Here is a 22,621-nt window from a genome sequence, read left to right as displayed (position 1 = left end):
TCATGCAATGAGTTGATGCGACACAGGATGGGGGAAACAGTTGACAGAACTCTCCTTAAGCACCTGCTCCGCATGTTTAGTGCTTTGGGTGTCTACGTGGAAAGTTTTGAGAAGCCATTTCTTAGTTGTACAGCGGATTTTTATGCAGCAGAAGGCACTAGATTTATGCAGCAAACAGATGTGCCTGATTACCTCAAGCATGTTGAGGTGCACTTTATTCTTGTTCTCTATGTGAAATTGCTGTTGTCCTCCTTATTTCTGGCTTATTGCTTAAACATTTAGACTTCATAACGTTGCTGCAGATTAGGCTACACGAAGAGCACGATCGTTGCCTTCTTTACCTGGATGCAAGCACTCGCAAGCCCCTGATTGCAGTTGCAGAAAAGCAGTTGCTCGAGAGGCACACGTCAGCCATTCTAGACAAGGTCGTTTTTCTAGTTACTTCAGTAGGTGTTATGCTTTATTTCATTTATCGAAGATTTTGCTTATAATAGTAACAGGGTTTCAGCATGCTTATGGATGCAAATCGCGTCAAAGACCTCCAAAGAATGTACAGTTTGTTTGCGAAAGTGGGTGCGCTTGAACAACTGAAGCAGTCACTGAGCATCTATATCAAGGCCTCTGGTCACAATGTTGTTATGGATGATGAGAAAGACAAAGATATGGTGTTGTGGCTTTTAGATTTCAAAGCTCGACTTGATGTAGTGTGGGAGAGGAGCTTTATTGAGAATGAGGCTTTTGCAAATGCTATTAAGGATGCATTTGAGCACCTCATCAACTTGAGGCAGGTAATATGGTAATCGTTTGCTGCAAGTTTTTGTCGCCAAGTTAAATGTATGAACTACGATTTGTTCTGAAACATCTTCTTGTGTGCAGAATCGCCCGGCAGAGTTGATTGCAAAGTTTATAGATGGAAAGCTGAGGGCCGGCAACAAAGGCACATCTGAAGAGGAACTGGAGAACACATTGGACAGAGTACTGATTTTGTTTCGGTTTATACAGGTTAGATGCTAGCTTGTAACTCTTGTCTTTCCGTGTATGTTCATCTCTTAAAGCTTTTGTTCTCCATGGGTAGGCTATAGCACACTTCCACTTGGTGATTCTGCTTTTGAAGGGTGCTTTTCTGTGTGATTTGTATGCACACATGTCCATGAATTTTTGAGGTTTTATTTTCTATTGTTGGTGAGCTGAAGCAGGCATTCATTCACTTTAATTGTTTCTGTTCAAGTATTGGCTTCCAAAATTCTGCAAAGTGCAGATCAAAAGCAACAAAAGGTGCAGCGTTTCCTTGGGGAGTTCAATTTTTTTCTGGCAGGATATTAAATAAAAGTGAAGATGCTTGTCAATATAGTTTTGATAGAGTGCACCTTCATTGTATTGTTTGAAGACTTGATTAATTATTCAAATGTCTTGAGGAGATACTCCATTGGAGGTGGCTATGGAAGAGTTTATGGTAGAGTGCTAAAGAGGGTCAGAAGGAGAGAAACCAATCGGGGGCCGTGGGGGTGGGGGTGGGGGTGGTGGTGGTGGGTTAGAGTGCTGTAAATTTCAAACTTAGCATGGTGATATCTGATGTAACACATTTCATAGCTGCATCGTTCTTATGACAATCTTTTTCTTACCACACTGTATACCTGACTGTTCTAGACATAGTCATAGCAGTTTGTACTGAGAAAATGGCACGATTTTACCGCTTGCATGTCAGATGGGTCATTTGCATGTTCTAACAGTTGTTATGACTGTTTTCTTTTAGCTGTTGTTAGAGATCCTGTTTTAAACTTTGGTTGGTTGAGAAGCTTCATCCCCTTAAATTATGTGCTGACTCTCTCAAGCCTCTCAAGATTAGAGCCCTCTCTTCCACAGGCGCCTCAATTCACAATTTTTTTGTTCAGTATTTATATGTATGCATTCTGTTTCAAGCTTCTCTCCCTCTTTGCAAGCTCTAAGCAGGTAGAAAGTTGGCCCCCCACTTCTTTATTTTGACTTTGGCACTAGTGCCTAGAGCATGGTGCATACCTATCTAAAATTTCCGCATGGACCCCCTTTCTGTTTTATGTTGTTTCTTTGATAAAATTACAGATTTTAGACTGTTAAGCAATCATTTTCTTATTTACTGCTAAAGCTATATCTTCCTGTACCCGAAAAACCTCAGGGTATGTACTACTATTCTCTGGTACCATACCGTACAGTACTTTTTGCACATGATGGCCATGTCACAGTTGAACTAGTGAGGTACTTTGCTTAGTCTTTTATACCAACATTGCATGAATAGAATTGGAGCTTACTTTTTATACTTGTAATCTACTTGGCTTTACTCTGAATTATCTTATTTTCAATATGTATTTTAAAAAAAGGTAGTGAGAGTATAGATTTAATTTTGTTATGGGTGCAATGTGCATCCTGTGGATACAATGTAGTATGTAGAGGTCCAGTGCCAATAGTTTGAACTTTCTGTGATTACACCATTGACAGTTTGCACGTTTCATTTCAGGGGAAAGATGTATTTGAGGCGTTTTATAAGAAGGATCTTGCTAAAAGGCTTCTTTTGGGAAAGAGTGCATCTATTGATGCTGAGAAGTCCATGATTTCAAAGGTAACATAGGGTATGGTACAAAGTGGCCTAAAGTGCTCATTGGTCCATCAGATTCAAAAGCAAGTAGGTTTTCTGTTTGAGTCGTCTTTTACCATCTCATAGTTTAACGGTTTGGCCTTCTGCAGCTTAAAACAGAATGTGGTAGCCAGTTCACTAACAAACTGGAAGGCATGTTCAAGGTGAGAGAGACTCATATCAATCGATTTTTGTGGCTTGTGGCTCAAAATAGAAAGCATGGAGGAAAAAAGGTTTTTTGAAATTACTGGCTAATGCGTTGATCTTATCTGTTCTTAGGACATTGAGCTCTCCAAGGAGATAAATGAATCTTTCAAACAGTCTTCTCAAGCTAGAACAAAACTCCCATCGGGCATTGAAATGAGTGTGCACGTGTTAACAACAGGGTAAGCAGTCAGTTGCTTAATCTGGAATGGTTTAGCTTCTAAGTCACCTGAGATACCTGCTACTGGCTGCATAGATTGTTTTTGCTTTGGTGTTAGTAGTAAGACTAGTAGAATTGCAACTGATTGCAAGTGCATTGATAATTTTTGAAGGTACTGGCCTACATATCCACCTATGGAAGTTCGATTGCCTCATGAGTTGAATGTTTATCAAGTGAGTCTCTTGCTTGCAACAATTCTTACATTTTTGGTGCAACTCTCTCTCTCTCTCTCTCTCTCTCTCTCTCTCTCTCTCTCTCTCTCTCTCTCTCTCTGCGCGCTGCTCCCTGCGCGTGGCTCCCTCCTGCGCGCTGCCTCCCCTGCGCGCTGCTCACTGCGCGCTGCTCCCTGCGCGTGGCTCCCTCCTGCGCGCTGCCTCCTCTGCGCGCTGCCCCACCCCTGCACGCTACCCCTGTGTGCTGCTCCCTCCTGCGCGCTGCGCTGCTCCCTGCACGTCAAGTGAAAACACACACCCCATCCCCATCCCCTGCCCGCTGCCCCCTGCATACACACAAGCTGAGTGTTCTCTTCCCCTCTTCTTCACAATATGAAGAGAGGGTAGCTACGAAGCCAACCATGTCTTCCCCCATCATCAAGACGCCGACACCGACAAAGAAGACAACGTCCTTCATGCTCACGAATAAGAGGCTTGCACAATTGGAGAAGGACATGAAGGAATGGCGGATGGAGAGAGAAATATGGAAGGAGGAGAAAGCCAACTTCATCAAGCTATGGAACGAAGAGAAGGAGGACATGAGAGCGGAAATCCAAAATCTCAAAGAGGAGAAGGAGAGAAGGGAACGGGAGAACGAGAAGGAGAGGGAGAGATGGAGGAAAGAGCAAGAAGAGATGAAGGCACAAATCGATCTCCTTCATGCTTCCCTCACATCCCTCACCCCCGAGGAAGGAGAGATTAAAGGGGAGGCTAAGGAAGCCCTCAAGGAGGAGATCACCAAAGCCCTCACCGCAAGCATTGAGGACAAATTAGAGGCCACCAAAGAAGGATGGGTCGAAGTAGTCAAAAAGAACATCAAGAAGGTAGCAAGAGAGGAAGCCCAAAAAGATGAAGTACTCATCGTACACACAACCATCGAAGAGGAGAAGATGCGACAAGCTCGCCGTCTCAATGTGCGAGTGACCGGCATCAAAGAAGAAGAAGGGTCTACACCCGAAAGCGATGGGAAAGCTTTATGCAAGAAAGTGGGATACAAGGAAGAAGAGATCCCTTTCTCCAAAGTTTGGAGAGCCGGCAAAGATCCAAAGAAAAGAGCTCTCATCCTCCAATTCGCCTCCGAGGAGTCTCGAACTTCCTTCCTCCGAAAGAGGGTCATCTTGAGAGGGATCGACGGCCCACCGATTTATCTAGATGATGACCTCACAAAGATGCAACAAGATCACCGTCGCGCGTGCATGCCTCGAGTCCACCAAGCCCGCAAAGAAGGGAAAAAGGCAGTATATCGGGATGGTAGGGTTATCATTGATGGCAAGACCATCGCATAGGGACTCGCGGCCTGTGGGACACACGAGGAGATTCATGTCACGGTTTGGAATTGCAATGGAGACTTATGGACACACCCAGAGAGACTTGAGGAGGTGATGAGAGGTCGAGACATCATTCTACTTACAGAGACACACGAGAGCCCGGAGAGAGGGTTACCACGGATACATGGATTTCAGTGGGAGTCTCTACATCGAGGATGTATGCGCCAGCACACCACTCGCGGCTCAGGAGGAGTGGCCATACTCTTTAGACAGGGGCTTCACAGCAGACTACAGATTGTTGCCCGGGACCCACAGGCCCGCTACATGTGGATTCGCCTCGAGCTCTCACGAGACAGGATCGTCTACATTGCCCTTTGCTATTTTGCTCCCACAGGCTCCAGATTCGCCCCTATTGAGCAGGAGTCACCGTACGCATGCCTCACGGAGGAGATTATGGAGTACTCCACACTGGGTGAAGTCTTCCTTATGGGAGACTTCAATGCTCGTACACGCAGTGAGCAGTGTGAGACATATGACCATGAGGACCCAGAGACACTACACACTCTAGATGAGGAGGCTACTATGAGAGAGACAGCAGACAGAGCTCCAGTCACAGCTTATGGACGACATCTACTTCGACTTGGCTCCCAGCACCGTCTCGTTATTTATAACGGGATGGTCCAGTGGCCCACCTCAGGGGGCCTGACTTGTATGCCACATGGAGTTGCAGAAGGAGGGGGGAGTACAGTCGACTATATTCTGGGACCCAGGGAGGCTACACACCTTATCACATCCTTCACCATTCCACCCATACCCATCGGAGCCGACCACACATACCTCTCTTTCTCTATCACCGGAGATACCATCACACACAGCTCCACAACACGCACTCCACACACCACCATCCATTTCACACATGAGTTAGCCTCTATTTACTCGGCCAAGGTCGAACATGGCCTATGTCTCCTCCACCCATCCACACCACTCTCAGTTCTCACATCACATATCTCTTCCGTTCTCCACACTTCAGCTATTAGCTCTTTTCCACACACCACTCACACAGGACGCACTCCCCCCCCCGGGGCTATGCCTCAGAACCGCTGGTATGATGATGAGTGCAGAGAGCTATACCGACGCCTCCATGCACGACGAGCCTTAGGAGAGATCACAGAGAGAGAGGCCAGACGGCATATGAAGACGCTGACACGCCAAAAGCGGCGAGCATTCGAAGAGGCACAGGAGCTTGAGCTATACCGCCTATTCATGAGCATGGATAGCGCGACGGCATGGCGCACCCTACGCGAGCCACGTCCGACTACAGCTATTGAGGATCCACAGATATGGCATGATTATGCAGAGCGACTTTATGAAGTGCCAGGGCAGCCTCCTATTCCACAACCACACGAGCCTCGCCCCACGTGCTCCTCCTTCTTTACAGCAGAGATGGTAGAGAGGGCCATACGCCGCATGCAGCACAGACGATCAGCTGACCATACTGGATTACAGAGTGAGCACATCATTTATGCGGCCTCCACTATAGCCCCGTTGATTGCACATGTCTTCAACCGGGCTATAGGGGAGGGCTTCCCAGAGGAGTGGACACAGCACACCATAGTGCCTATCCACAAATCTGGCGACACCCTGGACCCAGGGAACTACAGGACTATCATGATTGGCCACACGATGGCCAAGCTATATGGAGCAGTACTTGAGGCACAGCTCAGCTGCTACGCAGAGATCGAGGGTTTACGAGCTCCAGGCCAAGCAGGTTTCAGACGAGCTTTCTCCACCATTGACCACATCTTCGTTCTGCGCTGCCTCATTGATGGGGCAAAGGCGCGGAAGAAGAGGCTTTACTGCTGCTTTGTGGACTTCCGCAAGGCCTTTGACACAGTCCCACGCGAGAGACTCTTCCAGCGCCGTCACAGCATTGGGGTACCAACAGAGATGATTTGGGCCATATATGCTCTATACGAGAGGGTGACGGGTCGGGTTCGTTGCCCAGGCGGTTTTTCAGAGACCATTGCTAGCACCATTGGTGTTAAGCAAGGATGCCCACTCTCCCCGACACTCTTTGGGCTATACATCGACGAGATCTCCGACTACATACTGCGAGCAGGGGGAGAGGGGAGCGACTTGGCAGGTACTCCGGTCCACATCATGTTATATGCTGATGATATTGTGTTGATTTCAGAGTCACCCGAGGGCTTGCAACGCCATCTTGAGGCCTTGGACGAATTCAGCACACACAGGGGGTTGACTGTGAACCTTGGCAAAACCAAGGTTATGATCTTTCACACATCCAGTGCAGTGAGGAGCGCCGCCACCTTCACAGCAGCAGGAGGACAGGTTGATGTAGTCACCTCCTATGTCTACCTTGGCATCACATTCACCAGCCTACCAGGACCCTTCACTATGAGGCAAGCTGCTGTTGACAGGCTCACCCGAGGATATGCAGCTCTGGCCATGCTAGAGCGGAGGTGCCACCAGGCACACTTTCAGGAGCCCCGCACGAAGGGGTGGCTTTTCGACACCTTAGTCACCCCGGCCTTGATGTACTCGGCGGCAGTATGGGCACCAGGATTGACAGCTGACCAGTGGACACAACTTGAGAGACCACAGGTATATATGATCTCACGCTTGCTCCGCAGCAAGAAGACAGTGCCACACGACATTATTAGAGCCGAGCTCGCCACACCACCTATGGTTGTAGAGGCACTATTCCAGACAGTTTGCTTCATCCAGAGGATGAGAGAGCTACCTCCTGACAGACTTACCCGTAGAGAATTTGAGGCAGCTATACAGCTATCAGAGAGTGGACATGAGAGAGCATGGTACTCACAGGTCAGAGCATGGTTTGAGGGACACGGTCTTGACATGGAGAGCCTACCACCATTCCAGTACGACCCCCACTCACCATATGTTCACCTCTCTCGCAGTGAGAGGAACTTGGTATTGAGACAGGATCTGTGGCAGCTATACACTAGGAGAGTCTGGGAGGCACCTAGCTTGGGGACGAGGATGTCAGATTACAGAGACCAGTTTCTCACCATATTGTCTGGGGGGTTCATACAGAGACCACGCTACATGGACACATATATGCCACATAGCTCACGGGTGGCGATTGGTCAGCTGAGAGTGGCTTCACACAGGTTAGAGATTGAGATCGGGAGACATACTGGTGTTCCGAGGGGGGAGCGAATCTGCAGAGCCTGCACAGAGGAGGTGGAGAGTGCGGAGCACTTTGTATGTAGATGCAGAGCATACACTGAGATCAGAGGCAGGTATGAGGCCCTATTTAGAGGACAGCCCACTCTCCGAGAGATCATGGAATCTCGAGATCAGAGACAGCTCGGACGTTTCTTACTAGAGATACAGAGCCATCGGGACACACTACTACAGCCACACACAGCTACACAGACAGAGGGGAGACAGTCGCAGCTCACAGACTTCTTTCAGAGGATTTCCGCCCCCCCCTCACCAGACACTCAGAGGGGAGTGACACTCCCACAGGCGGAGGTGAACCGAGCTAGACGACGACCACGAGTCACAGGCTACAGGGGCGCGAGCTCCCACCACCGACAGATCGAGGAGATCCGAGCCCGGGAGCGCCGTGCCACTGAGGAGCGAGTGGCTCAGATGAGGGCTGACCCGACAGCTTTCATCCGGGTAGCCTTGGCACCAAACCCACCCATGTACCACATCTTACACCCCCCCATTAGTACAGGATGGAGCTAGATAGCTTGATGCATTCTCATGATTGTACTACCTTGAGCATACAGACATGCATATACCCCTAGAGATAGAGCTCCATCCCTCCTCAGATACTCCACTACCTACTTTCAGCTCAGTTTTGTATCAATTTTGTTTCATTTGTCTTTCCGATAGACGGATGACATACACACAATGTACATTTGATTTGTCTCATAGGCCGATTTCGGCCTGACATAGACGTTAAAAATCTTTCTTTCTTCTTTCTTTCTCTCTCTCACTGTATTGTGGGCTTAGTGTGGTTCTCTTTTGACCGCAAGAACCCTCTCGCTTTTGGTGGCTATCAAGCATGACCCTCTAAAGCTGACCCTTTAGAGGATGCCATTCAAAAGTGCAAAGAAGAAATGGCCGAGACCATTAACAAGATCAACCGCAACCTCTTGGGCACAATAAAGAGGCTCGAAGAATGCGTGTTGGTCCAAGAAGGCAAGATAACCACAATGGAAGATCGTGTGACGGCCCAAGATGAAGAGATTGCGCTACTCAAGAAGGAGCTTGCCGAGGTGCGATCCTGAAACACACTCGGAGAGGGAGAATTGCAACCCTCAATAATAAAAGAACTCAACACGATTAAAGAGCAAGTGTAGGCCATCAACGAGGGGGAAGTGCAGCACAAAGAAATGAGGACTTCTTGGGTGGATGTTATTACAAAGACTCAACAGAAAACAGATGAGGCCGAGAAATGGATGGAGGTTGCCAAGAAAGGAAAAGGCAAGGAATACACCCACCATCCAGAGCTCTGCTTTTGGGGCATCCCTTGTAAGAATAAATAGAGTCCTTGGGGCCTCACTTCATAGAGCATCTGGATGCAGAGTTTGAGAGCAGAGGTCCCTCGAAAGTTGTACTCTGCAATGATTAATGATAAAGAAATACCGAAAGGGGTGCCAACTTTTGGGGCCAGTACCTCTTGGCACGGAACTACGTCGGGCTGTGTAGACTCTAGTGATAAAGTTGTTAAGAATTTTAAGTGATTCTCTCGTGTGTCGTGCTAGATTTCCAACTTGGGGTGCCCAAGTCTGTAACAGTGGTGTCAGAGCTTCAGGCGTGTGCTTTTCTCAAAGCATACCGGTCCTACCAAAGGGCAGACAAAGCACTTGGGCACTTTGGAAATTGTTATTAAAGAATCTTCATGTCCAGACCTCGGACTTATTAGCCACTCCCACCCTTACTTCATCGCGCATCGGATGCGCTCCCGTCTTCATCGCTCTGTCTTAAAGGGCATAAGCCATAAAGAATCCCAGATTACACATGGGTTCTCGTGGAGAATTTGACAGAGATAACACTGCTCATTGGGAAGGCAAAGAAAAGTTGAAATCTGATACGGGAGCTGAAGAAAAGAATGAAGATTTGGGTAAATACTTGGCGGAGAAGTTTGCCAGAGCAAAGTACAAGTGTCAATTGCAGGTTGACGTGTATGTGAAAAGATTGATCAAGTACTCCAGAGACCCGAGATTTGCGAAACACCTGAAGAATTACCCAATTGATGATATTTACTCGAGATGGCGTATCAACAAAACTAGTGCATGATATATAACAACAATGTCATAACTAAGTAACTTGATTCAAAGCATCAACTAAACCAACATATGTCATATAACAACAATGCACTTTCTCAAGCAAAAAAACAAGAAACTCCCATATGACATTCAATAGCAATGCACTCCCTCAAAGGAAAAACATACTTTCTTGCCATTGTCTCTAAAGAAAGAAAGTAAACTATCTTGCAACCCAAATTGAAAATCACCATTTTTTAAGGTTTGGTATGTGGTTTGTGGTCAATGGATACATGTCTATGCATGTGGCTCAATGAGAGAAATCACCTCACTATCTACCAAAAACAGGCATAAAACAACGTCCACTCCTCATTAGATACACCTAGGAAATACTTGGAACCCAATGCGTTGGTACTTAGAGTCAATGTCTACTGAACTAGTTTATGGCCTATGTCTGATTTTGCAGGCGTAATTAAGGACGATTCAAGAGGGGGGTAGTATGTCACAAAATGATGACGTGGTAGTACTGCTCGGACGGACGAGCTAATGATGTGGCAGATTTGTACGGACTTTCGAAAATTGCGTTGGCAGGCTGACGTGGCGGCAATACGGATTTTCGCGTTTTGCGCTGGTTGTGCCACGTGGCAAGCTGTACAGATTTCTGCAATTTGCGCTAATTGCTTTTGGGGGTAGTTTTTGGACCAGATGCTTTTGGGATTGACTGCTTTTGAACTAATTGCTTCTGGTGCATCCTTTGTAAGAATAAATAGAGCCGTTGGGGCCTCACTGAAACCGGCGTGTTCAATCCAAAAAGGGCGGTAGACTTTACTTCAAACCTTGATTTAGCTTTCACCCATTATTAGTCGTCTATTTTACCTGTACTTTCAAGACACAACACAAGGGGAGAGGGATACTGGCTGCTAGATTGCACCTGTATGAGTAGACGGACACCAGATTGGCCCCTAACTTAGGCGCCCCTTTCGGTATTTCTTTATTGTTCAAAAGAGGGAATAAACGCTGTGGTTCTTTCCAAGCTGCCCCGCACAACCTTGGCTGAATTTTGACTGTTCTGGCCTGATTTCGGCAGCATAACTGTACTAGAACCCTTCACGGTCAGTATTCCCATGCATTAAATGACTTTCCCGACGCATACGGGCACTTTGCAAAACCTGGCGAGAATCTGCAGCACGCTGAATTCTCTGTTTTCAGCCCCGAAAATGCACCAGATCACCTGTACAGCGGTCCCCTTGCGTCCCCGAACCTCCTGGGGGTATTAGTGTCCGTTTAGGGCCAAAACCCTAAACCTGCAAAAATACACAGCAGGCTGTGATTTACTGTTTTGTGCTCCGTTTCGCATGCCGGTCGCATCCTTAGCAACTCCTCGAGCTCCCGCACCTGTAGGGCTACTTGCCCTTTGAATCGGACGAGATTTCTGGCGTGAAACCTCTCCGCATTCCCTGTACCTGCGGGGGGATTAGCCGCTAGCTAATCCAGTACCTGTGCAAGAGGCTCTTGCCTCGGCAATCGCGCATGAACCCACACAACTGTACATTGGTCAAGTGAAGAGCCCACTAGAGGGGCATAACATACTGCCAAAGGGGAGAGAGAGGGCAGTGCGTAGTGTGCAGGGCATCACTCCTAGCACCGCACTGTGCATAAGAGGGAAAGCAAGCACTCCATAGCTCTTAACCTGTGACAAAACTGAAAATGAGGCTCTCCCTCCTTCAAATTCAGTGCCACTTCTTGTTGCATGAGGAAAGTGCACCAGAAGGTGCCACTTGGCACATTTATAAGCATTTTCTCGTTTCGGGGTTGCTGTCTAAAAATATCCCAACCGGTTGCCCAATTGACTTCACAGCAGAGTAAGAAAATGTTCCCCTTGTCATTCCGGAGGTAATGACGTCAACACATTTTCAGGTCCCAAAATAGCAGTTCCCTAAATTTTAGGAGATGCTGCCATTGTATCTTTCTAGGTCATTCGACCCTCTTTGTACATTGCGGCCACATCCAGAACTGAAATGTAGCCTCTGTAGCAAAGGATTCCACTTTGGCTAGTCAATGACCCCACTTGGCTAACCATAGTCCTTGTCCAACCTTAGTGCTCTCTTGCCCTCAGGCCTGGACTCCCTCTGGACAGTTCCACACTAGCTATGTAATGCAGGGCAGTTAGATTTCCCGAGGGGTGTTTCCAAAAAGTGAAAGTAAATAGATAATAAGAAAGAAATCAACAAAAAGGATAGATAGTAGTCACACGTTGGTGACATACCCCCCTCTTGAAATCTCAAACGTCCTCGTTTGCATCTATGTCGTACATGCTTACTGTCAACACTGATGTATTCAACACCTGTCGACACATATACGACACATACATGCTCATTGTCAACCCTGGTGTATTCAACACCTCGTCGACTGATGTATTGCCTGCGTGTGAACCCTGTCCCAATGACATAGTGGTAGCTGCGCACTCTGCCATTGCTTTGAGTCACTAACTTTCCAATGACAAAATGGTAGCTGCACATTTTGCCACTGTCTTATAGTACACGTTGGATCGCGTAACACTTTCGAGCATACCCAAACTGACAGTTCAAGAATGCAGTTACACATGTACCCTTGAATAGAAGCAATTACTGTATCCTTGACAAACTGACAAGAAATACTCACTTCTATAGCACTAAGCACACTTTTGGACATTCCATAAGAGCAATTGCCAAACTGACAATCTGTACAGCTCTAACATTCATGTAACAGGTATTTCATTGGAGCTCACTTTAAATACCTTGTACATCATTTGTTTCAGAAGCCATTGTCACACTGACAATCCATTTAGCTTTGAAACTCAAGGGGTCAAGGTAGGTTGCAAATCGAAGGCTTCGAGGTAAAGTGATAACACAGTTGGTGACTCTGCAAGTTCACCTTCTTCCATCCACTTAGCATCCATTGGTGGATAGTTTCTGAACTTTACCAAGTAACGCCTAGCAACCTTGCCTTTCACTTTTCTTTCTTTGTGTGCCAAAATCTGTTCAGGGACCAAGATCTCGTCAAGTTCCTCGACTTCCGGTTGATCTTCAACTGGCATATCTTCTGGCACATCACCCACATAGGGTCTGAGAAGACTCACATGAAACGCATTGTGAATCTTCCAATTGTCAGGCAATTTCAGCCTATATGCAACATCACTGATTATGTCGCATACTTGAAAAGGCTGAGCTTTGGAAACAGTCTTTCCTTGCCCTTCATCTTCTTTAACCTTGCCTTTTCAAAGCGTAAAAGCACCCAATCACCAAGTGAATATACCACTTCACGACGGTGACGATCAGCTGCTTTCTTTTGTTTTGCCTGAGTTCTTTCTAAGGCCACTTTGACCTTCTTGTACATTTCATCCATGTCCTGAACATACTTATCTGCTTCAAATATCTTGTCCTTTGTATGCAGTATGGGAGGAACTTTCTTGCCACCTTCAACTATCTCAAAAGGTGCCTTGCGAGTTGATGAATGCACTGTATTATTGTATGCATACTCCACCAATGACAAATATTGCTCCCATTTTCCGTTATGCTCTGACACATAGCACTTCAGCAGATCTAGGACAGTAGAATTTGCCTCTTCTGACTGCCCATCTGTTTGAGGATGAAATGACGAAGAGAATTTGAGCGTGGTGTCCATATTCTCAAACAAGCCTCTCCAGAACAAACTTGTCATGCGTGGATCACGGTCGCTAACAATCGACTGTGGCATGCCATGATACTTGAAAATATTGCTCATAAAGAAGCGTGCCATTTGATCTGGCTTTATCTTCTTCCTGACAGGAATAAAATGGGCCTGTTTGCTGAATCTACAAATAATGGTCCAAATACCATCGTTTCCTGTTTGCGTTCTCGGAAGATCAAAGATAAAATCCATAGCAATACTTTCCCATGGTTTATTTGGAACAGGTAGTGGTTGCAATAACCCTCGTGCCTTTTGCCTGTCAAACTTGACCTTTTGGCATATTAGGCATTCTCGCACAAAGGCATCCACATCTCTTCTCAATGTAGGCCAGTAGAAGAATGTCTCAACCGCTTTAACTGTAGCATCGATACCACGATGCCCTGCATACGGTGGGACATGACTCTCTTCCATAACTTTGCGTCGCAATGGCTTTGTGACACACAATCTGCCATGCATCATCATGAACCCGTCTTTAAGAAGATAGTGTTCATGACGTTGTCCATCCATTAGTTGCTCGAAGACCCTTGCAAAATCTTCATCATTTGCATACTGTTCTCTCATATCATCAAGTTCATGATGATAAGGAATCGACACAGTTGAAATTTGTGGCTTCCTTGACAAGGCATCAGCCACAACGTTCTTCTTGCCTTCCACATGCACAATCTGAAAATGGAACATGGACAAGATATTTGCCCATCGCATATGCTTCTCAGATAACTTTGTTTGTGTCAAGAAGTATCGCAAGGTTTGATGATCCGTTTGGACAACGAAATCTGCACCTAGCAGGTAGTGTTTCCAACTTAAGAGCGCATGAATCACAGCCAATAACTCTTTCTCATAGACCTGCATGGTCATCTCTGGCCCTTGCAAAATTCTGCTCTCATAGGCTACTACCCTGCCATCTTGCATTAGCACTGCACCAATGCTACTACCACAGGCGTCACACTGGACCACAAATGACTTCCTAAGATCTGGCAACACAATGACTGGATCCGAAGTCATCTTTTCCTTTAAGAGATTAAAAGCTGAAATCTCTTTTTGTGTCCATCTAAAGGTGACTGCCTTCTTTTGAAGAGCATGTAAAGGTGAAGCAATCTCCGCAAAATTTCGGATAAACCTTCTGTAATAGGAGCATAGTCCCAAAAAGCTTCGGACATCATGCACCGTCTTCAAATTTGGCCATGACTTGATCGCTTCAACTTTTGCAGGATCCATTCTGACACCATCCTTTGAGACAATGTGTCCCAGAAAGTGAATCTCTTCCAGAAAAAACTCACTTTTCTTTGCATTGATGAGCAACCTATGACTGCGTAGCTCTTTGAACACAATGGCCAAGTGATGCCTATGCTCCTCTTCATTCTTTGAGTAGACTATCATGTCATCAAAGAATGTACCAACAAATTGCTGGTGTGGACGGAAAATTCTGTCCATCATCCTATTGAACGTAGCAGGAGCATTTGTAAGACCAAAGGGCATCACTAAAAATTCGTAAAGGCCAAACGTTCTAAAAGCAGTCTTGTGCACATCCTCTGATCTAATACGGATCTGATGGTACCCACTCTTTAGATCTATCCTGCTAAACATAGCTGCTCCTTCTAATTTGTCGATAATATCACCAATTCTAGGTATAGGGAACCTATTCTTGATGGTATTCTTGTTCAGTGCACGGTAGTCAATGCACATACGCCATGAGCCATCCTTTTTCTGCACCAACACTGGAGAACAGAATGGAGATGAACTGGGCTGAATCAGCCCCTTTTCTAACAACTCTTGTACTTGGCCCATTATCTCTTTCTGCTGAGCCGTACTAACCCTGTACGGAGGCTTATTTGGTGGGCTACTGCCTGGCACCAAATCTATCGCATGGTCCTCGGGTCTCTCTGGCGGTGATTGAGACGGTAATGAATCGGAAAAACAGTCACTATATTGTTGTAAAAACATTGTCCTTTCTTTATCTAGCACAGATAAATTTGATTCATCACAATCTTACACTTCACGTGCAAAAACCAAGTACGCAGAAAGATGCTTTTTCATTACAGAAGTAATAGCAGAAGCTGATACAGTAGGAATAGACTCCCCTTTAAGCTTTACATCCAGAATGTGAGTCTTTCCCTTGCTTTGTACAATGATCTTTTTGTTGTAGGCATCCATGATTCCCTGTACACGAAACAACCAAGGAATACCTAACAACACATCACATCCGTCCAGTGGCATGATGTAAAATTCTTCAGCATCTACATAGGACTGGATATGTAGACGCAACTTTCCAATGATGGGTGTCACAGCCTCTGTATGGCCAGGACATGCCAAACCTGCCTCTGCTGTATACCCCATCTCTTCAGGTCTGATTCCCAACTTTGAAGCCAATTCTGGGGAAATGAAGTTGGCTTTGGCACCTGGATCAAAGAAGATAAGCACTGTTTGATCCCTGACCTTTCCCCATGCTCTGCGAAGCTCACTTGCATCTGAATTTGGCTTGTCGCCCACCATATCTGGCACTAGACGAGCCATGGGCTTCTTTCCTTTCCTGTCCTCCTTGTCTTCAGAATCAGCTGGCCTTTTCTTTGTAGGACAGTTGTAAGCAATGTTGCCAGGCTGCTCACATATAAAGCATTTGTTCTCTGTCCTCAGGACCTTCTTTTGCTCTTCTGACTTGCGAGGAAAACGTCTTTTCCATTTCTTTGCTGGTTCTTTTTCTGATTCAGCCGTAGCTTTGTCTTTCCCTGCGTTGGCCGACTCCTGAGTCCCTTTAGGAGCCTCATTGGGAACGTGCTTCTTGGCTGAATTTTTCTTGCCTGATCCTGCCTTGACGCCAGTGTTAAATTCACAATCTTCTCCCTTGAGCAAACCATTGCCAGTGTTTGCTACCTCGATGAGCTGCGTCAAAGTAGTGACTTTTGTCTTCGTGCAGTACTTTCTCAATCCTTTAGGTAGGCCACAACAGTATTTTTCAATCTGTTCTGTCAATGGTACAAACCTATAGGAAGTTACTGGAAGTAGAGCTTTCCAAAACTTCCGATTGTAATCATCCAGATTCTTGCAAGTAGCAGCATTTAGCTGGTGCCATTCTGTCATGACATCTGCTTCAAAGTCATCAGATAACCATGCTGCTGCAAAAATCTGCTTGAAGCAAATCCATGTGGACGGAGCTTTCCCTTGAAGCAATAAAGTTGTCCACCATTGTCCCGCATTCCCTGTCAAGAAAGTGGCTGCCTTGCGGACCTTTGAAGCCTCTGTAAAGTTTCCCCCTGCATAGGCCTTGTCAAACTGCTGGAGGAATGAGAGAGCCTTCTTCCTGTCATCAAACCCTGTAAAGGTCGTGAATGACACACCTTTGCCACCTTCTTTGTACGGAGTTGGCCTCTCCAGCGGCGTTAAATTGTCATATGGAAGTGACTGAAACATGGGAACACTATTAGGGTTCATCTGTGTTCCTTGGCCGCTATTAACTTGACCTGGAAATGCCATATTTGGTTGCTGATTTGTAATTCCAGCCATACCAAAATTTGCTTGTGGCATCCCAAATTGGCCCTGAGTGCTCTGAAACCCTGGTAGCATGCCTGTGACACCATACATGGGGTTAGGCATCATTGTTTGAGCACCCCCGAACACTGTTCCTGGCGTGTAAAACTGATTTCCAGGTGCATGACCAGCCATGCTCTGGAATACGGATCCACCTCCAAAATAGCCAGGGTCTACTGAAGGTGGTGGGAAGACCTGTTGCATAGCCTGTAGGTTGCTTCCCTGTCCATTAGAACCAGCTATGGGCTGTTGAAAGGTGGCGGGCTGAACTGGTACAGCTTGAAAGACTGGCATCTCAGCCACCTGTTCTTGCACCTTAGGCATAGGTTGTGGAGACTGCATGTTCTCCGTCAAGTGTACAGGTGTTTCCATTGACTGTGTGGTATGAATCACCTGTGCTCGAGCCTTAACAGGCTTTTGAATATGATCCAGTGACCCAACTTGCTGAGACGGAACAGGAGGTTGCAGAAAGGCTAAAAACCTCGGGTTTTGCATTACTTGTGTGAACATAGCCACAGCAGTAGCCAACTGGGTCCTGAATATATCGTCATCTGTCTGTGGTGGTCTTGAGGACTCACCCACTTCATGTGTCTGTTGACCCTGTGAAGAGGAAACCTCTTCAGTCACATCATCTGGTCTGTCAGCCATAATTGCAATTCCATGTGTCTGGTCTATGATCCCTTGTGTCTTCAAGCCCAAAACTGACCAAGGCTCACTTCTATGGGAAAAAGTGATTTTATCCCGTCGATGGAACCATGAAACCGGCCTGTTCAATCCAAAAATGGCGGTAGACTTTACTTCAAACCTTGATTTAACTTTCACCCATTATTAGTCGTCTATTTTACCTGTACTTTCAAGACACAACAAAAGGGGAGAGGGATACAGGCTGCTAGATTGCACCTGTATGAGTAGATGGACACCAGATTGACCCCTAACTTAGGCGCCCCTTTCGGTATTTCTTTATTGTTCAAAAGAGGGAATAAACGCTGTGGCTCTTTCCAAGCTGCCCCGCACAACCTTGGCTGAATTTTGACTGTTCTGGCCTGATTTCGGCAGCATAACTGTACTAGAACCCTTCACGGTCAGTATTCCCATGCATTAAATGACTTTCCCGACGCATACGGGCACTTTGCAAAACCTGGCGAGAATCTGCAGCACGCTGAATTCTCTGTTTTCAGCCCCGAAAATGCGCCAGATCACCTGTACAGCGGTCCCCTTGCGTCCCCGAACCTCCTGGGGGTATTAGGGTCCGTTTAGGGCCAAAACCCTAAACCTGCAAAAATACACAGCAGGCTGTAATTTACTGTTTTGGGCTCCGTTTCGCATGCCGGTCGCATCCTTAGCAAGTCCTCGAGCTCCCGCACCTGTAGGGCTACTTGCCCTTTGAATCGGACGAGATTTCTGGCGTGAAACCTCTTCGAATTCACCTGTACCTGCGGGGGGATTAGCCGCTAGCTAATCCAGTACATGTGCAAGAGGCTCTTGCCTCGGCAATCGCGCATGAACCCACACAACTGTACATTGGTCAAATGAAGAGCCCACTAGAGGGGCATAACATACTGCCAAAGGGGAGAGAGAGGGCAGTGCGTAGCGTACATGGCATCACTCCTAGCACCGCACTGTGCATAAGAGGGAAAGCAAGCACTCCATAGCTCTTAACCTGTGACAAAACTGAAAATGAGGCTCTCCCTCCTTCAAATTCAGCGCCACTTCTTGTTGCATGAGGAAAGTGGACCAGAAGGTGCCACTTGGCACATTTATAAGCATTTTCTCGTTTCGGGGTTGCCGTCTAAAAATATCCCAACCGGTTGCCTAGTTGACTTCACGGCAGAGTAAGAAAATGTTCCCCTTGTCATTCCGGAGGTAATGACGTCAACACATTTTCAGGTCCCAAAATAGCAATTCCCTAAATTTTAGGAGATGTTGCCATTGTATCTTTCTAGGTCATCCGACCCTCTTTGTACACTGCGGCCACATCCAGAACTGAAATGTAGCCTCTGTAGCAAAGGATTCCACTTTGGCTAGTCAATGACCCCACTTGGCTAACCATAGTCCTTGTCCAACCTTAGTGCTCTCTTGCTCTCAGGCCTGGACTCCCTCTGGACAGTTCCACACTAGCTATGCAATGCAGGGCAATTAGATTTCCCGAGGGGTGTTTCCAAAAAGTGAAAGTAAATAGATAATAAGAAAGAAATCAACAAAAAGGATAGATAGTAGTCACACGTTGGTGACACTCACTCTACAGAGCATTTGGACGCAGAGTTTGAGAGCAGATGTCACCAGCGTGTGACTACTATCTATCCTTTTTGTTGATTTCTTTCTTATTATCTATTTACTTTCACTTTTTGGAAACACCCCTCGGGAAATCTAACTGCCCTGCATTGCATAGCTAGTGTGGAACTGTCCAGAGGGAGTCCAGGCCTGAGGGCAAGAGAGCACTAAGGTTGGACAAGGACTATGGTTAGCCAAGTGGGGTCATTGACTAGCCAAAGTGGAATCCTTTGCTACAGAGGCTACATTTCAGTTTTGGATGTGGCCACAGTGTACAAAGAGGGTCGGATGACCTAGAAAGATACAATGGCAGCATCTCCTAAAATTTAGGGAACTGCTATTTTGGGACCTGAAAATGTCTTCGCGTCATTACGTGCAGTTTGACATGGGGATCATTTTGTTACTCTGTGGCCAAGTCAACAGAGGCTGCAGGTGAGATATTTTTAGACCCGAGGGTCTAAAGCGGGAAAATGCACAAATGAGTGACACTTGGCACTCTGAGGCCAGTTTACTACTTATAGAGAAGGCAAAAACGTGATTTATAGCTGGGAGGCTCATTTTGCAAGTCTCTGTCACAGGTTAAGAGCTATGGAGTGCTTGCTTTCCCTCTTATGCACAGTGCGGTGCCAGGAGTGATGCCCTGCACGCTACGCACTGCCCTCTCTCTCCCCTTTGGCAGTATGTTATGCCCCTCTAGTGGGCTCTTCATTTGACCAATGTACAGTTGTGTGGGTTCATGCGCGATTGCCGAGGCAAGAGCCTCTTGCACAGGTACTGGATTAGCTAGCGGCTAATCCCCCCGCAGGTACAGGTGAATTCGGAGAGGTTTCACGCCAGAAATCTCGTCCAATTCAAAGGGCAAGTAGCCCTACAGGTGCGGGAGCTCGAGGACTTGCTAGGGATGCGACCGGCACGCGGAACGGAGCCCGAAACAGTGAATTACAGCCTGCTGTGTATTTTTGCAGGTTTAGGGTTTTGGCCCTAAACGGACCCTAATACCCCCAGGAGGTTCGGGGACGCAAGGGGACCGCTGTACAGGCGATCTGGCGCATTTTCAGGGCTGAAAACAGAGAATTCAGCGTGCTGCAGATTCTCGCCAGGTTTTGCAAAGTGCCCGTAGGCGTCGGGAAAGTCAGTCAATGCGTGGGAATACTGACCGTGAAGGGTTCTAGTACAGTTATGCTGCCGAAATCAGGCTGGAACAGTGGAAATTCAGCCGAGTTTGTGCGGGGCAGCTTGTAGGGAACCACAGCGTTTATTCCCTCTTTTGAACAATAAAGAAATACCGAAAGGGGCGCCTAAGTTAGGGGCCAATCTGGTGTCCGTCTACTCATACAGGTGCAATCTAGCAGCCTGTATCCCTCTCCCCTTTGTTGTGTCTTGAAAGTACAGGTAAAATAGACGACTAATAATGGGTGAAAGCTAAATCAAGGTTTAAAGTAAAGTCTACCGCCCTTTTTGGATTGAACAGGCCGGTTTCATGGTTCCATCGACGGGATTAAATCACTTTTTCCCATAGAAGTGAGCCTTGGGCAGTTTTCGGCTTGAAGACACAGGGGATCATAGACCAGACACAGGGAATTGCAATTATGGCTGACAGACCAGATGATGTGACTGAAGAGGTTTCCTCTTCACAGGGTCAACAGACACATGAAGTGGGTGAGTCCTCAAGACCACCACAGACTGATGATGATATATTCAGGACCCAGTTGGTTACTGCTGTGGCTATGTTCACACAAGTAATGCAGAATCCGAGGTTTTTAGCCTTTCTGCAACCTCCTGTTCCGTCTCAGCAAGTTGGGTCACTGGATCATATTCAAAAGCCTGTTAAGGCTCGAACACAGGTGATTCATACCGCACAGTCAATGGAAACACCTGTACACTTGACGGAGAACATGCAGTCTCCACAACGTATGCCTAAGGTGCAAGAACAGGTGGCTGAGATGCCAGTTTTTCAAGCTGTACCAATTCAGCCCGCCACCTTTCAACAGCCTATAGCTGGTTCTAATGGGCAGGGAAGCAACTTACAGGCTATGCAACAGGTCTTCCCACCACCTTCAGTACACCCTGGCTATTTTGGAGGTGGATCCGTATTCCAAAGCATGGCTGGTCATGCACCTGGAAATCAGTTTTATACGCCAGGAACAGTGTTTGCGGGTGCTCAAACGATGATGCCTAACCCCATGTACAGTGTCATGGGTATGCAACCAGGGTTTCAAAGCACTCAGGGACAATTTGGGATGCCACAAGCAAATTTTGGTATGGCTGGAATTACAAATCAGCAGCCAAATATGGCATTTCCAGGTCAAGTTAATAGCGGCCAAGGAACACAGATGAACCTTAATAGTGTTCCCATGTTTCAGTCACTTCCATATGACAATTTAACGCCGCTGGAGAGGCCAACTCCGTACAAAGAAGGTGGCAAAGGTGTGTCATTCACGACCTTTACAGGGTTTGATGACAGGAAGAAGGCTCTTTCATTCCTCCAGCAGTTTGACAAGGCCTATGCAGGGGGAAACTTTACAGAGGCTTCAAAGGTCCGCAAGGCAGCCACTTTCTTGACAGGGAATGCGGGACAATGGTGGACAACTTTATTGCTTCAAGGGCAAGCTCCGTCCACATGGATTTACTTCAAGCAGATTTTTGCAGCAGCATGGTTATCTGATGATTTCGAAGCAGATGTCATGACAGAATGGCACCAGCTTAATGCTGCCACTTGCAGAAATCTGGATGATTACAATCGGAAGTTTTGGAAAGCTCTACTTCCAGTAACTTCCTATAGGTTTGTGCCATTGACAGAACAGATTGAAAAATACTGTTGTGGCCTACCTAAAGGATTGAGAAAGTACTGTACGAAGACAAAAGTCACTACTTTGACGCAGCTCATCGAGGTAGCAAACACTGGCAATGGTTTGCTCAAGGGAGAAGATTGTGAATTTAACACTGGCGTCAAGGCAGGATCAGGCAAGAAAAATTCAGCCAAGAAGCACGTTCCCAATGAGGCTCCTAAAGGGACTCAGGAGTCAGCCAACGCAGGGAAAGACAAAGCTACGGCTGAATCAGAAAAAGGACCAGCAAAGAAATGGAAAAGACGTTTTCCTCGCAAGTCAGAAGAGCAAAAGAAGGTCCTGAGGACAGAGAACAAATGCTTTATATGTGAGCAGCCTGGCCACATCGCTTACAACTGTCCTACAAAGAAAAGGCCAGCTGATTCTGAAGACAAGGAAGACAAGAAAGGAAAGAAGCCCATGGCTGGTCTAGTGCCAGATATGGTGGGCGACAAGCCAAATTCAGATGCAAGTGAGCTTTGCAGAGCATGGGGAAAGGTTAGGGATCAAACAGTG

At 46.7% G+C, this 22,621-nt stretch overlaps 1 protein-coding gene across 1 annotated transcript in view; it reads left to right on the top strand.

The window, feature by feature from the left end:
- Window positions 1-22,621, top strand: part of CUL4 (cullin4) — an 80,470-nt gene that overhangs the window by 37,512 nt on the left and 20,337 nt on the right. Inside the window, exons 4-11 of the mRNA XM_086502571.1 lie at window positions 27-207; window positions 303-425; window positions 501-788; window positions 877-1,002; window positions 2,492-2,593; window positions 2,719-2,772; window positions 2,888-2,994; window positions 3,145-3,205. Coding sequence (XP_086358697.1) covers window positions 27-207; window positions 303-425; window positions 501-788; window positions 877-1,002; window positions 2,492-2,593; window positions 2,719-2,772; window positions 2,888-2,994; window positions 3,145-3,205 — 1,042 coding nt within the window. The remainder of the gene's footprint in view (window positions 1-26; window positions 208-302; window positions 426-500; window positions 789-876; window positions 1,003-2,491; window positions 2,594-2,718; window positions 2,773-2,887; window positions 2,995-3,144; window positions 3,206-22,621) is intronic.

This window comes from Adiantum capillus-veneris, chromosome 27, assembly GCF_014529385.1.
Source record: "Adiantum capillus-veneris isolate H3 chromosome 27, ASM1452938v2, whole genome shotgun sequence".
Classification (NCBI taxonomy): domain Eukaryota; kingdom Viridiplantae; phylum Streptophyta; class Polypodiopsida; order Polypodiales; family Pteridaceae; genus Adiantum; species Adiantum capillus-veneris.
This window is presented reverse-complemented; position numbering and strand designations above follow the sequence as displayed.